General features: G+C 51.9%; 1 protein-coding gene across 1 annotated transcript in view; it reads left to right on the top strand.

Moving 5' to 3' along the window:
* The window catches only part of STX6 (syntaxin 6), a 44,611-nt gene extending 41,462 nt beyond the window's left edge, over positions 1-3,149 (top strand). The window contains exon 8 of the mRNA XM_018060677.1: positions 1,551-3,149. Coding sequence (XP_017916166.1) covers positions 1,551-1,627 — 77 coding nt within the window. The 3' untranslated portion in view covers positions 1,628-3,149. The remainder of the gene's footprint in view (positions 1-1,550) is intronic.

Genomic DNA, 16,603 nt, shown 5'->3' with positions numbered 1-16,603 from the left:
TTGGAAGTTCAGGTCTAAAATGGCAGGATGCCTTGGCCAAGGCAGCTAGGAGGTATTTACCTTGACTGTATCATCCTAGAAGAATATAGATTAATCACTTTAATGAGAGGATTTTTAAACTGTTGTAAACATTTTTAAGTAGATGAAAGAAGGCTAGATACTTGAGTTTTCTGGACCATTGAAAGGATAGTTAAACAGGTGAATACTGTTATCTGGAGTAGGCAGACTCACCCTCCCCACGCCCTTTGGACTAGTCCTGTCTCAGAAAGGAATAGGTGGACTTGAGGTCTTGATCTTAATCCCACTTGCTTAAGTGAGTTTCTGGCGTGTGTGACGGAGAGCACAGTGAGCCACTGGAAAGGTACTTGCTTTACTTACTGTTGGTTGGTAGCGGTTCTGTTGACCGGTTCTAAGACTTTGCTGTCTGCGACATTTCCTTTAGTTATATGACTTTCTTTCTTTTATGGACCTAGCATTGCTTTGTGTAAAGTTTCGTGGTCTATTTCCCTAGATTCAGACCTTTTTACAATGTAATTCTCAATAGTAGTGTTGTGCTAAAATTTTTCAAATAAACTTTTGATGAATTGGTAGACATACCTTTTTACTTCTACTTAAACAGAACTCTTCCTTCTAGCAGCTGATCTCCAGTGTCACAGGCTATATCTCAGCTTGACCTTTTGTGCAGAATGGCAGGGGTCCTCTGCGGGGAGCCGGCTTGCTCTTCCTACATCTGCCCAAGCAAAGGGCGCATCCTGAGGAGGACAGCATCCTGTGCCAAGTGTGGGCCCACAGAGTGTGCGAACACTCGTGTTGCGTGGTCCTCCGGCAGCCCTGTGAGTTAGGGGCGCTCAGCAAGGACTGTGGGGGCCCTGCTCTCGTCCGTCCCTCGGGCCCACCGTGCTCTGGGGTCACTTAGATGGGCTCTGGCCACTTTGTTTGCTGTGCCTGTTCTAAACTGTGAGTAGGGCAGAAAGCTTCAGAAAAGACACTTTGACTTAGAGATGTTCATGTCAGTTGCTTTAATACTGGTTAAAGCGATCTTTCTTGCCCAGGATGGTGCGAAGCCCATCACACACCCATGATACTACAGCTTGCTTTTTCAGCTTTTTGTTTCCTGAAGTGACCACCAGCAGCTTTTGTCTCCTTTCTGTCCTCCCATCGTGCTCCTTGAGAAAAGACCATGATTATTGTTTAGTTAAATGATGTGACTTTGGTGGGAGATTAAAGCGGATGAGCTTTGACGTATAACACCAATGCCAACACCTTTTCCAGGGATGTGATAACTGCCAGCAGAAAGCTGCAGCCGGTAGGTCTTAAGAGACCCGTTACACAAAGCCAGTACTTCTTACGAGGCTGACTTCTGGGGTATGGGCAGGCCAGGAATAGCAGCAGTCGAGTGCCAGGTGCCCAGGCAGATTCAGGCCTCTCTTTGCCATCATTTGCCCATTCTGTGCCCTTTCCGTGCCCAGGTGTTGCCTTAACTGTCCTGTAACCGTGTCCTGGGGAATGTCGGGTCGTGGGAGAGCTGACTCTCGTGTCCTGCCTTCCAGATCGGCGCCAGTGGTGTGCCATCGTGGTCCTCTTCGTGGTCCTGCTCATTGTGCTGATCCTCTTCTTAGCGCTGTGACGGCGGGGCCCCGGCTCGCTTCCTGCTGCACACACACCCCGGGGGACAGGGAGAAGCAGCGCGCAGCGACCCGCTCCTTGCGACCCTCTCCTGGAAGCACAGCCTGAGCTGACTTTTCTCTCCATGACCCCACCGTGGAGGCAGCACCTCCAGCCCAGTGTGGGGAGGGCCGGTGGGCAGAGGAAGTCAACAACTACACTCTCCCGGCTCCCCGGCTCCCATTCTGAGGACAGCTGGCCTTGCTTTGCACCCCCGGAACTCACTCCCCCTGGAGGGCCTTGGAGGAATCCAGAAAACTTCGCGGACTCGGCTCACGTTGGCTGACGCTCATTCCATCCGTCTTTGGCAGCTCTTTTCTCCCGTTCAGACCCTTCGCCTCTCAGACGGCTGGCGCTGGCCACTGCAGAAACACCCATGCGGGGTGTGGGTGCCTGGATAGGTCTCGCATCCTGTCGAGGCAGTGCTGTCTCACCCCTGAGAGCTGGTGGTTAGTGGGGACAGAGAGCTCAGAAGTACTTTGTGACAGAAGATGCAGTGATTGGTTTTGCAGGGGTAAGTGCTAGGGTGAAAGTGCTTCTCTAGGCGCTGTTTTTTGTGGTAGGAATAACCAGTGGAAAAGATTGAAAAGCTCTGGGCTTTGGGGCTGCTGGCAGCTTGTGGCTTGAATTAAAGGGAGGACGGAGCAGCAGGGCACAGCTGTGGAGGGCGGGTGAGGTCGCCAGGGTCAGGCCCTTGCTGGATTCGTGCCACTTTCCTACAGCCACCATCCCAGAGGGGCAACTTGCATTCCTAGGAGGACCCTGAAATGAGCAGCTCAGCGGCTCATGTGAGTGGCCTGAGGTCCCAGGGTGGCGTCCACGGCAATTCTTTTATTCCAGCAGCACTCTGCCTTGAGGGCTGGGAGTGGTCAGTACGTTAATGACATTTATTAAAAACCATAATGTCAAAAAAGGTTAGTTCTGGACCAGATTTTTCTTACCCTGTAATTGCAAGGATGGGAAGGTGAACACGGTTCATTTTTCCCTAAGACGATGTGGTTTATCATCCATTCAAATAACTGAGCCCTTCCGGATTTAAATGACAGATGCTTTCATTGGGTTTTAGTTGCTGACTCTGCTGAGACACTATACACTCCAAGCTTCTGGTGACTTTTAAAATGCCTCCAGTGTACATGTGTATATATTTTTATAACTTCCCTGATGAAAACCTAGGATTGAAGTAGCAGCTGAGCCGAGAGCCAGCGTGTGGCGGTGGCGGCTGCTGATCCCTCCCCACCATCTCCCTCTGCACTTGTGAAGCAACATCTGGGCGGAATTCTGGCTTCGACTCCCGTCTCCTCATCTTTCGGGGTCCATTCCTCAGCACACTTAACTTTTTTTCCCCCTTGTTTTGTTTGTATCTTGGTTTTTTGTTTGTGTTGAGCTTCTGTTTTCCCTTTTGTGTGTGTGTGATTTGCAATGATGTGCTTGCCCAGCTAACTCTTGAATTGCACTTTGGAATAAATTCTCATAACAATTTTTTTTAAAGAAGGGTATTTTCTCATGTTTAGGATCATGGTAGGTCAGGAAATCTGCCTGTGGATGAGAAGCTGAAAGCAGGTTTATAAAATTAAAAGGGTGGTTGACATCCACGTTTACACTCCACTCTACTTGATATGTAAGTTATTTCTTTTCAAATTAGGGGAAAAAGTGATTTTTTACAAATGGCTTCAGATGTAGGGTACTAGATTACTTCTCCAAGTTTTGAGCTTGTTAAAATAGTGTCCTACAAGCCAAAGACACAGCTGGTCCTTAAAATGTCTTTGTTAAACATCCATGTGGACCTTGTCTCAGTACTGTGATCCCCACCTTCCATGTTACACAAAGCAGCCAGCTTCTTGATGAATTACATGATTCCCCTGTTTAAACGCCACGCTGTTCTCCGGGTGTTATCAGATTGACGATGTCCTTCGAAACTGACATCATGTCTGCAGGGCCTGTTGGGAACACACTGGTCATTAGTAAGGTTCTCCCCAGGCTTCAGGGACCAAGTTTTGTGATGCTGAGGCTTAACTACTAACTGTTTGGGGATGTTGAGAGTTGGCGAACTTGCTCATTTAAGGTGTTTGCTAAACTGTGGCTGTTGCAGGCCAGACTGAAGAGGAAACTGTTTAGAAAGTTTACTTAAAATCCAGGCAACGCAGCATTCTCCCTTTCTGACCTTGGAGGTGTTCTCTGATAGGCCACCTCTTAATGTGTTTGTCGGAGCCACACAGCCCCAGGTGACCTGATCCTGGGTCTGACCCTGGCTGTTGTATATCAGGACTGGGCAGTCACTGCAGACCAATGTTCATTTGAAGGCTCTCCAGTGAAATTCCAGACTGTGGCAGACAGAGCATGCCAGGGGCTTAGATTCATCTCTAAGGATAAATGTTTCCTCATCAGTGACCTAATGCTGTGAGTTCCTTGCAGTGGTCTGCTGACCCTGAGCGGAATGGAGGGTGGAGCAGATGCCCACGATACCTCCATGAGGCTTAAAGGCACTTCCTATAGCCATGGGGCCTTTCCCCTCCTCAGCATGTACTTCAGCCATACTCGTCATTGCTAAGAAACCTGGCAGGATATGATGGATAACAGAAAGAGCTCAATTTCTGTTTACTGGGAGAACATTTTACTGATCAATTGGTTGGGCAGGGTGGTTGGAATGGGGGAATGAACCACTGAGAGAACTCGCCAGAGCAGGAATCCAGCTGGGAAACCGAACACCTTTAGTGTTTAGTCCTGGTTTTTTATCTTGTCTTTGTGTGAACTGTGAAAAATCACAAACGCGCTCTGTATGCTGCTACCGCGTGGCAATTGGATGTCACAGCATGTGTGTTACATGAGGCTCTTGACGCCAGAGCTGGGGGAAAAGCTTGGTAACTTGCCCATTATTCTCTGCTTTTAGCCAGAGTTAGACAGACTGATGGGTCTGGTAGCCAACAACTTGGCAACTTCCACTCCTTCTCACCTCGTGAGATTAAGGGCTGCGAAGAGAAATGCAGTCTTAACTCCAGCAGAAATCTGTCTCTGTGAAGTGTTCTACCTTCTGTAAGTGAAAGTGGCGGAGCCAAGATTTTTCTTTTGGTTATTTCCCTGGCTGTCAAGTGAGACCATTACCACCTTTCTCGAGAATTCATAGCATCCGAAGATCTAAAACCAACTGATAAATACGAGTTGCTTTTCCACGCTGGAATTTGGACCATTTGGTGTTACCTTGTACACAGGACAAATTTGTAAACAAAATTCGGACTGTCTAGAAAGCTAAAGTTCTAAAATATGGAACACAGTACTGCCAGTGCTCCCTCTTTGTCGTCCTCTCACTGGCATTTCCCCGCCTTCCAGGTTTTTTAAGAAAAAAAAATTTTTTTTAAAGACTGTTGTTTGTCTATCAAGTGCAGAGAGCAGGTGAAGCCACAGGGCCCGCAGTCAGGCAGCCCCATGCCCAAGCACAGGGCGCGAGTATGGGGCCCAGGGTAGGACCCTGCAGCCTCCCCCTCCCAGCCTTTACGTCTGTGGGGTGAGCAGGGGGCACTCCCTGGCAGGAGGAGGTAGCCTTTCTGCCCCATCTGGTTACCTGTACCCAGCTCCCAGCCTGTGCTGAAACCAAGGAGCTCCTTTGGTCTGCCTGGTAACACTCAAAGGGACACTGCCGACCGCTATCAGCTGTCGAGTCCAGAAACCCAGGAAAGTTCTGAGTCAAGAGAACAACCCTCAGAGACCAGAACAGCCCTGCTGTGAACCTGGAGGCCAAAGCTCCCAACTAGCCGACTTCTGGGGTGTTAGCATCCTTAACAGTAGACTCAGAAGGACTTTGTCACTTAGCTCAGTCCTCTTGTTTTCAGAGATGACACACTTTCAGCTCCCTCAGCAGACATGGGGGTCACTGGGTGGGTTGCACTCCAGACCTGGCACCAGGGAGCCCACCCACTCTCTGGGACAGGCTGACCTCAGTGGCAGGACGTAGGCTCGTAGCGACCTGTGCTCCCCGCTGAGCCCAGCCACTTGACATCTTCTGCTTTTGGATGGACACGAGGCTCTGAATGTTACAGTGGCGCTCTGGCCGTGTTGCTGCAATGTCCGTGGGTTGGAAGTTCTCTGTTAGGTAATATCACCGTCTCTTTATTAGGGCAGACACTTGGGGAGGTGAGAAAGGACGGACCAGAACTTGGCTTCCCTCTGATCCAAGCTAGCGTGTTGGAGCTCTTTCCTTCACACGTGCCCCGTGCCCAGAAGTGCGCTTCCCCGAGGCCGTGCCGAGGCGACCTGTGCCTCGGCAGCATCCAGGCGCCTGCCGTGCTGCTTGGGCTGCACGCGAGCGTTTCACGGTCCTGACCCTTTGGGAGAAAGTGTATTTTGCCTTTTTTCTTTTTTTCTTAAAAGTTACAACTTATCCAACATGAAGCCACTTGATTGTCCAGGAGGGTATTAGAAACAAGACCACCCAGCTTCGCTGTCCGCAGACCGGAGCGCGCAGGCTTGTTCCCTGGCGGCAGCCCAGCGCCCTGCTCTAGCCCAGCTTTCTGGCAGCCCCGGGGTTGGGACCAAGTCAGGGAGGTTCTTTTCCTGCTCTGCAGAAAGGAGGTTTTGGCTGAGACGGCTACTGAATGGGAATTGTGACCCCACGGTTAGTCGGTTCCGGGACAGGCAGCCGTCCTAATTCTCAGGAAAACAGTGTGAGTGCACCCTGTTGTCTGTGCGGGGCGAGGGGAGGCCAGGCAGGTGTCCCACTAATAAGGCACTGGAACTGCTTGTGAGCATCACGCAATGACGTCCTGACTGACCCGGGCTGGGAGAACGCCCAGGGTGGGGCCCGCCTGGAAACCAGGAGAGGGCTGAAGCAAGCAAGCTGTAAATGATGATGGATTCGGGTTTCGTAAGTGGAAATATGCTTCCACTGGCTCACTTGTAATCAGAAATTAGTGTAATTAAAAGTTGTGTAATTCGTGGCAATGCTCAGCAGGACTAAACCATTGTTTTTTTCTTTCAAGGATAAATAACCTTAGAGCATTTTATTTTCAATTAGCTAGAAGGTACAAATGAAAAGAGGTGAGATCAGTGATTAGAAATGCAAAAGCCGTGGTGATTTCCAGATGGTGCTTCTGCCCCAGCTCTGTCACCCCAGGAGAACAGTGTCAGAGCCCTGGGGCCAGCAGTTCTAGCCTCCCTGTAGGTAGGTCTCGCTTCCTCTACACAGTAGCTCAGCAAAGTGTGGAGTGGGACCAGCGACAGTTGCATCCTCTGGGGACTTGCTCGAAATGCAGGTTCTCGGGTCCCACCCCAGACCTCCAGACTTGGATGGGGCCCATGGGCTGTTTATCAAGCCCTCCAGGGGATTCTGATGCCCGCCCAAGTTTGAGAACCACTGCTCCCTGCATTGTGGAATTTAGGCTACAGTAAACCACCCCTGTTGTAAAATAAACAGCTTCATGGCCTTGATTGTAATCCTGACATTAAAATTTGTTGACACAATAAACTTGAAAACTTTTGAAAAATACTTGTGTTTAAAAAAGCCTCCACTAGCCATCCTTAAAAGTGATATTTTTACACCCAGAAGTTTATCAGTAAATAATGTTTCTTACTTCTACTCTTGAAATCACGTTACAACTGTACAAAGAATACTGTTCAGTATTAAAGAGAAATGGAGAGACCATGAACTTTGTCCTGGTTTTTTATTTGGTTGGTTTTTATTTTTAGTTCTTTTCAGACCGAAACAGCTGCCTCCCCTCCTCCTGCTCGCACTAATAAACATGGGCATGCACATATGTCTGGGGTGGGAAAGTTTGTGGCTGGTGTGAGATGTGAGTTCTAAATTGTTTTCTCTGGCTAAGTTATATATGAATTCTTAAACCCCCAGCCGGCCATACTATGCATTCACAATATCATACAGCACAGTTTCAGTTGGGATGAGGCACCTGGGGGTCAGAGAGACTAGAACACAAAGGAATTGAGTCCCCGGCTTGCCCTTTACTGAAGTGTTGGCATACAAAAATATTGCCCATGCCAGCTGGTAGTCAGAAGAGCTTGCCTTGAGCTCTGTGGGACAAGGTCGGGCTATGTGAGCTCATTCAGGACGGGGTCTTCACTTCTTTTGCCATCATCGTCCTCAGATTGAGCACGTTCTGTGTATGTGCCAGGCACTGTTCTAGTACGTTCTGTTAACGCATCTAGTACTGGAAATGCCTATGTGAACTGGAGAAATTTCCTCATTTAGCCTTACCTCAAATCCACACCTAAGGAAACTCAGACACGAGGAGTCTCAAGGTCCATCCACAGCTGGCGAGGGGCAGAGCTGTGAACCGTGTCCCCCGCACCTCGCTTGGAAATCGGCCCAGCAGTGCTTCCCAAGTCCTCAGCCTCATGACCCCCTGACCTGATAGCTAGAAGGGGCAGAGGCGAGTCAACATTCAGCCTCACTAGAGGAGTGCCTGCTTATTGAGAATTTCAGTAACTTTCCAGGGGAGGAAATGGTTCTTCGTATCTCCTGATAAAAGCCGATCACCTCCCCACACCTCGGGACAACATGGACCCCATGGCGTGGACCAAGGGGAGACGCACATCCCCACGGCTGAGAGGTCCTCTTCCCCCAGCACCTTGGCCCTACTCCCAGCTCTGCTGTTGTTCCAGAGGTCCCACTGGCTGCAAGTCTTACACAAAGCTCACACTGGGAATGTTAAAAGGCAACGCTAGAGGCACAAACGGAACCCCCAGGAAGGGCAGACCCATCTGTGCCACCACGATGTCTTCACTGTCGAGGACACATTTCGAATGTGTGCCCCATCCTCGGAATGTCCAGGGTGCCCATTGTCTGGGAACAGGGTGCTGGCAGTCAGAACTCAGCAGTGGCCCCTGTTTGGTACCGGCAGAGCCCGAGCACAAACATCCCCACCAGCGCCTCTCAGGGAGGGAGTGATGGGCTCCAGAAGTCGCCCTGCCCTGGGACGTGGGCTCCCAAAGCCAGCCTCTCTGACCTCTGCAGGGCTGCTTCCTCCCTCCCAGTCTCTGTCCACCCGGATGAGCACCATTAAATGGCTCTGTCTCCATTCACAAAAGCTCACCAGATTGGGCAGCCTTCGGGAAGGATCATCAACTCTTCCAGGAAAGCAAATTGCCAAAAATTTTTTATCTCATTAGTAGCTAATCAAGCTAATACTTTTGGCCAATATTTGATGATAATCTGGTACGCCAGCAGATCTTTGACCAAGGCCTGAGGGACTGTTTCTGTTTATTCTCACAACCCCATGAGGGAAATACTGTTGAGGCCCATTGTAATGTCTGAACTGTGGCATGGAGCAATTACAAATCTTCCCCAAGATTACAACCAGTGTATGATAGAATGGGAACCAAGTTCTGACGGATGGTGCAGCCCTTCTGAAGAGTCACTATCTAGGTTTCGGGTGGCGAGCAGATGTTTCTCTCGCCAAGCCATTGTTCTAACGGGAGAAACAGGTAAAGCTGAGGACAGGAAGAAGGCTCAAATAAATAACTTGCCGCACGAGTAAGCAGCAGGTGAAAGCACTGGACTGCAAGTGCCGAAGATGGCAATGATGGACACCAGCCACCTTGAACTTGACCATAACTCAAACCCTATAAGCCTGCTGTAGAGTTCAAGAAATCTGGTCAAGGACCTCAGGCAGGTCAGCCTTGCTGATAAAATGTTCTGGAGCTTTTGTTCCTTTGGCTGGAAATGTGTAGAAAAAAATAGGTGAGCCACGCTCATTATATAAACTCAGAAAAGCCTGGAGACAGGCTGAGGAGCACAGGATGAGAAAGCTGTGGCATCCAAAGGTCACCGTGAGCCCCATGGCTGCCAGCGCTCCTTGTTCCTGAGACAACACTGAGCTGGGAGGAAAGCTGCCTCTCCTGGGAAGCCTTTCTGCTCACCAGGTGCAATGGGGCCACCTGCCTGGGGCTACCACCGTAGCCCCTGGCACACTGGTTTGTCTCTAAGCACAGCTGTAGCTGCTTTCACCCTGGGCATCCCAAGGACAGGGAAGGCCTCTACCCGGTACCCGGCATCGGGCCAGACCCCTAAGGGCAGCTTCACACTGTGAGTCGGGGCCTGAGTCCAGATTGCAGAAGGGCAAGACAAAGCCAGGCCCAGCAGGCAGCTGGGCATCCACCGGAGAGCCCGGATACCCTCCAGGCCTGGCAGGACAGCTGTTAAGGCCTGGCTCTGTGGGCAGAGTGTCAGAGCCAATTGCAGCAGCCCCTTCCTCGGTGCCCAGCACTGCGACCTGGCCAAACCCCAGCCTAAGAGAGCTGGGCAGAGCTGCCTGCCAAGGAAGGCTGTTGCCATTTTCAAGCAGGTGCTCTGGCTGTCTAGGAGAAAGGGAAACTTCAGATAGCATGACGGAGAGGGAGGGAAGGAAGAGGATCAGGTGACGGCCTGGGGTGGGAAATGGGCAGATGAACCAGGGAAGTCCAGTTGTTGCCAGGTAAGTTTGGTGGAGGATAAACAAGCAGTTCCATGGGGGAAAGAAAAGCAAGGAAGAGCCCTTGAGATGAGATTCTACAGGAGTTAAGCAGAGGGGGCCATAGTCAGCATGCAGGGGTTGAAACTGAGCAGGACCCAGTGGGGCTCCTGGACATGGAAGCCTTTCTGTCCCCCTTTTCTTGTTTGTAAGGAACAGACTCCAGCCTCCATGCCCTTCCCTGAATTCCAAAGGGCAGACTCGAATAGCTGCTAATCAGGGAAGAAATGGAAGAGAGACAAAGGAGAAACAGTCAAGAAACAGTTGTGCAGCCTTGCAGCAGGGTCCTGGTTCCTTCTCAAGGAAGGGATACACATAACAGTATCTTTGGCTAAGTGTGTTAGTCACTCAGTCATGTCTGACTCTGTGATCTCATGGACTGTTGCTTGCCAGGCTCCTTTGTCCTTGCAATTCTCCAGGCAAGAGTACTGGAATGGGTAGCCAATCCCTTCTCTGGAGGATCTTTTTGACCCAGGGATCAAACCTGGGTCTCCTGCACTGCAGGTGGATCCTTTACTGACTAGGTGACCAGGGAAGCCCACTTTGACTAAAACTCCCAACAAATGAAAGAAGTTAGCATTCTTCATTCCAGAGAAGGCCACCTGAGGCCGGATTGAAGGAACCAGAGAAGCTCATCCTGAGATTACCTGGGACCAGATTAAAGGAGTTCAGGCCCTGGACACACCCTAGTCTTATCAGCAATCCCACCCTTGAACCATTACTATAAAACTCAGCACCAGATCCTTCCAGGTTGGCACACACAGTTTTCAAAGAAAGAAGTCTGCTGTGTCTCCCATTGCTTGGCAAAGCAATAAAGCTATTCTTTTCTCAGTTCAGTTCGGTCGCTCAGTTGTGTCTGACTCTTTGTGACCCCCTGGACTGCAGCATTCTTTTCTACGTCACCCAAAATTCTGTCTCCAGATTCGACACTGGTGCACAAGTTTTCGGCATCAGTGTCACGGAATGCTTCTGCGGGTGGACACACCTAACATATCTGAAGGCTGTCTGGGGTCCATGGGTGGACAGGGGGGAGACTGCCCCAACAAAGACACATAAATAAGATAAATGGGTGGATGAGTGAGTGTGTGGAGTTGGGATGCAGTGGAACCAAGAAACCAGCAACTGAAGTTTGAAGCTCAAGCCAAAAACTGCCCTTGTGGGAATCCTGCTGCCGGTGGCCAGCTTGGAGGACCAGGAAGCCCTGTCCCATCACAATGCCCCACCCCGGGTGCAGGCCTCCTCACGGTGACAGGGCTGTAGGAGCAAGGATGCCTCTTGCTCCCAGGGGCTGGGCGCATTCACATGAGCCCTCAGGCCAGGTTTCAGCAGCTTCTAAGTTGGGCAGCGCTGGGCCCTGAGGGCAGAATGGAGGGGCCAGCCTCCCAGCCTTAGCCCCAAAGATGGTTCTATGCCACCCTCAGGGCAGAACACGCTTCAGATTACAACTCTGGGACACACACGTCTTAAAGGAGCATTTTCCATACAAAACCTAACCTTGCCTTGTGTGAAGCACTGTTAATTATTTTTTAATGCTGGTCTTTCTTTAAAGTATCTTGTGACCCACTAGTAGTCGTGCCTGCAGTTCACAAACACTGCTCTGTAAAATGATTTGCCCGCTCTACTCCCTTCCCCCCACCAGGAGGTGGGAGCACCAGCTCCACTTCCCTGAAGGAAAACCGAAGCCAAGCCCCCAGGCCTGCCATAGTGAAGGTCATTGCAGCGCTGGGCCTGGAGAGCTGATCACAGGCTTCAGGGGTTGGGGGTGGGGGGCTGGTGGGGTGGGAGGGTGGCTGGGGGCCTCCAGAGATGAGCCCCAAAGGATCGCAGGAGGGGCAGACGCAGGCTGGGAGTTGCAGAGGGCCGGGTTCAAATCCTGCCTCTGTTATGCTGTGTGACCTTGAATAAGTAATTTAACCTATGAGTGTGAGACTCCTAATTTGCAACTCGAAGATGAGTAGTCCCTCCCTCGCTGAGTCACTGTAAGGATTCAGGATTGTGACCTTCCTGTCCCCAGCAGAGCTCTGGGGTATTTGAGGAGCAGGCTGAGAAGGGTTGGGGACGGCACAGTGACTGCACGTCCCTGGATTCCCAGGTCCACCTTGGTTTCCAAAATTCGACTGGGGCCGCGTGAGAGTGCTCGGGGCACTGCGCGCACCGGGTCCCCACCCTCGCGCCCCGACACGCCTGCCGCCCAGCCTCACCTCGCTCCTCCCGCCATCGGCTCCAGCTCGTCCCCCTGCCAACGCCGGGTGCGGTCTTCCGGGCAGCTCCCCAGGCTGCCCTCCTCCCCTTCTCCCGTCCCCAAAGGTGCGCTCCTGGAGGATAAAGCGGGCGCCAAGCCGAGCGTCCCGGCTGTGCGGGCTGCGGGCGTGTAAAACCCCCAAGACCCCAGTCCCGTCAGACTCCAGCCCTCCCACGGTCTAAGCGCGCCCCGACCTGCTGGACCTCCCCGAGGGGACAGCGCCCGGGCCCTTCCCTGGCCCCACGGAGGCGAGGACCGGGAGGCGCCGAGACGCGGGAGGCGGGGGCGCTGACCCAGGCAGGCGGCTGGGAGAGCAGCCGGCCTCATCCTCCTGCCGGCGCTACCGGGGCCGCCGAGGGGCGGGGAGGGCAGACCGGACTGCAGGCAGCGCCGGAGGCTTCCCTCATGGCTCAGGCGGTGAAGAATCGGCCTGCAATGCAGGAGACCCAGGTTTGATTCCTGTGTCGGGAAGATACCCTGGAGGAGGAAATGGCAACCCTCTCCAGTATTCTTGCCTGGAGAATCCCACGGACAGAGGAGCCTGGCGGGCTACAGTCCATGGGGACGCAAGAGTCGGACACGACTGAGCGACTAAACCACCACCACCACCTGGAACAAAGTAGCCTGGAGGGGAAGGCTTGGTGGGCGCCCTCCACAGACCTCGGACCTCAAGCCAGAGACATCCAGCGGCGCTCTGCCCAGGAGACGCGCTCTTGCCCCTCCAGTATCGAGAAAAGGCGACCCTAAAAAAAAAGTCCAAAATTCTCCAAGCCAGACTTCAGCAATAAGTGAACCGTGAACTCCCTGATGTTCAAGCTGGTTTTAGAAAAGGCAGAGGAACCAGAGATCAAATTGCCAACATCTGCTGGATCATGGAAAAAGCAATAGAGTTCCAGAAAAAAGTCTATTTCTGCTTTATTGACTATGCCAAAGCCTTTGACTGTGTGGATCACAAGAAACTGTGGAAAATTCTGAGAGATGGGAATACCAGACCACCTAACCTGCCTCTTGAGAAATCTGTATGCAGGTCAGGAAGCAACAGTTAGAACTGGACATGGAACAACAGACTGGTTCCAAATAGGAAAAGGAGTATGTCAAGGCTATATATTGTCACCCTGCTTATTTAACTTATATGCAGAGTACATCATGAGAAACGCTGGACTGGAAGAAACACAAGCTGGAATCAAGATTGCCGGGAGAAATATCAATAACCTCAGATATGCAGATACCACCACCCTTATGGCAGAAAGTGAAGAGGAGCTAAAAAGCCTCTTGATGAAAGTGAAACAGGAGAGTGAAAAGGTTGGCTTAAAGCTCAACATTCAGAAAACTAAGATCAAGGCATCTGGTCCCATCACTTCATGGGGAATAGATGGGGAAACAGTAGAAACAGTGTCAGACTTTATTTTTGGGGGCTCCAAAATCACTGCAGATGGTGACTGCAGCCATGAAATGAAAAGACGCTTACTCCTTGGAAGAAAACTTATGACCAACCTAGATAGTGTATTCAAAAGCAGAGACATTACTTTGCTGACTAAGGTCCGTCTAGTCGAGGCTATGGTTTTTCCAGTAGTCATGTATGGATGTGAGAGTTGGACTGTGAAGAAGGCTGAGTGCCAAAGAATTGATGCGTTTGAACTGTGGTGTTGGAGAAGACTCTTGAGAGTCCCTTGGACTGCAAGGAGATCCAACCAGTCCATTCTGAAGGAGATCAACCCTGGGATTTCTTTGGGAGGAATGATGCTAAAGCTGAAGCTCCAGTACTTCGGCCACCTCATGCAAAGAGTTGACTCACTGGAAAAGACTCTGATGCTGGGAGAGATTGGGGGCAGGAGGAGAAGGGGACGACCCAGGATGAGATGGCTGGATGGCATCACGGGCTCCATGGACGTGAGTCTGAGTTAACTCCGGGAGATGGTGATGGACAGGGAGGCCTGGCGTGCTGCGATTCATGGGGTCGCAAAGAGTCGGACACGACTGAACGACTGAACTGAACTGAAAAAAAAAAAGTCCAAATCGGCATCCTTCCTCTACAGACCTGCCAGACCAGCTCAACACCCGCGGCTCTGGCTGGGGGCTCCGAGATTGCCATCGGCCAGCTGAGGACAGCTCCTGGCTGTCCTAAGGATATTGACACGCCTGAAGCCAAAGTCGGGGCCATTTTCTGTGCTGTGTGGTCGCAGTGTCAGGTGCCTACCTGTACGGAGAGACACCTGGACACACAGCTTACACAGCCACAGGAGGGATAGAGGTCAGACTCAGGAGAAATCCATACTTTTGAACATGCTGCTTATTTTCTGTGTCTGAACATCCTTTCCCTTACCTTCCTGGGAGTTCCTCCTCTTATCACAAAACCCTACTGAAGAGCCTTTCCTCCCCTTCTTAAGCAGGCCTCCCCCAGCTAATCTCAGATCATTGTCAGCCTCTCTATCCCAGGGCGAACCAGGTGCCTCCTCTCTGCACCATCAGGCCAGGTGGTGTTGCCTTGAGTCTTCCCCTAGCCTCTGGCCAAGTAAGGTGGAGCCCATCTTTCTCATCTGAGCTCCTGCATGGCCCATGGCCTGGCTCCTAGTTAACACGAGGGCTTCCCTGGTGGTTCAGCTGGTTAAGAATCTGCCTGCAGTTTAGGAGACCCGAGTTCAATCCCTGGGTTGGGAAGATCCCCTGGAGAAGGGAATGGCAACCCACTCCAGTATTCTTGCCTGGAGAATTCCATGCACAGAGGAGCCTGGCAGGCTATAGTCCATAGGGTCGCAATGAGTCAGACACGTCTGAGCGACTAACACTTTCTAAGTAAGAAGGTTCTGATGGCCCTGTGGGAGGGGTGGATGCCACAGGGCTGGACCTAGCTTTCCAGGTCAGCAGTTCCCCAGGCAGAGCAGATGGGGAAGGTCAGACAGGAGGCTGGAGAATCCAAAGCCCCCTCCTAACCACACAAGTCGGGGCCCAGCATCACTTTACTCCAGGAGGGAGCACCCTCGGCCTCCGTGGAATTACAGTAAAGCAGGTCTACGTTACACACAGCCGACAGCGCCTCCCTCCCTCCTCCTTCCATCCAGCCTTTTTTTGGCATGGGGGACAGGGGGAGGGGCTGCAGTAGGAAGAGTGGGCCCCTAGTCAGAGTACTAGGTCTGAACGGCCTGTCATCACTGCTGAACTTGGTTCTCCATCTGTGTGAAGGAAGACAATAGATGGGACATCCCTGGCAGGACTAGTTTAAGGATGAAATAAGATGTGTTAGAAGCCTGACCCCGCACCTGGGATCTAACAGATGCTGCTGCTCAGGGCTCCTTAGAAACCTTCCCCTACTCAGTCCCAGCCCAAGCACCCCACTTCCCAGCTGGGGCTGAAGAGGCATGTTATCCTGGTTATCCTCACCAGACAGAGAAAACAGCGGGCCTTTTCACCTCTAGAAGCACCTTTCAACATGAAATTTCCTCAGAGTCTTATGAACACAAGGCCACGAGTTGGGGTGCAGGAGATACCAGGGTTTCCCCACTCCTGTAGTTCCTGTTTTGGGGCCATTTCTATGCTGTAGGGGGCCCTGGGCTGGTGTCTGAGTTACCCCAGCACCCTCTTCACACCTGGAAGACCCAAGTAGTTGTTCCACTGATCCCGCTGCTCAACCCCATCACCCTGACCCCAGGCCGGCACAGCCTCCCCAGCCTGCAGTGCTGGGGGCTCTGGGAGCTGGCCTTCTCCTCTAGCCTCCAGGGAAGTAAAGAGGGGTTTTAACTGGCTGCTGCTGCTAAGGCCCCAGGAGAGGAGGACACTCACCCCCCACACACACACGACGGCCTGACATCCCCCACAACTGCCTGTCACCTTTCTCTCAGGCCACATGTCTCCTGGGAGAGAATACTCACCACACACACACTCACCACACACACACACACACTCACACATACACACACACTCACCATACATACACTCACCACACACACACACACACACACACACACACACACACGACTGCCTGACGTCTCCCTTCCACTGCCCGTCATCTTTCTCTCAGGCCACATGTCTCCTGGGAAAGAACACTCACCACACACTCACTCACCACACACACTCACCACACACACACTCACCTCACACACACTTACCACACAAACACACACACGACTGCCTGACCTCCCCCCTCCACTGCCCATCTTTCTCTCAGACCACATGTCTCCTGGGAAAGAACACTCACCACACACACTCACCGCCCCCCGCCCACACACACACGACTACCTGACCTCCC

The sequence above is a fragment of the Capra hircus genome, chromosome 16, assembly GCF_001704415.2.
Source record: "Capra hircus breed San Clemente chromosome 16, ASM170441v1, whole genome shotgun sequence".
NCBI classification, from domain to species: Eukaryota; Metazoa; Chordata; class Mammalia; order Artiodactyla; family Bovidae; genus Capra; species Capra hircus.
Note: the sequence above shows the minus strand (reverse complement) of the source record. Positions and strands in the feature narration are given on the sequence as shown.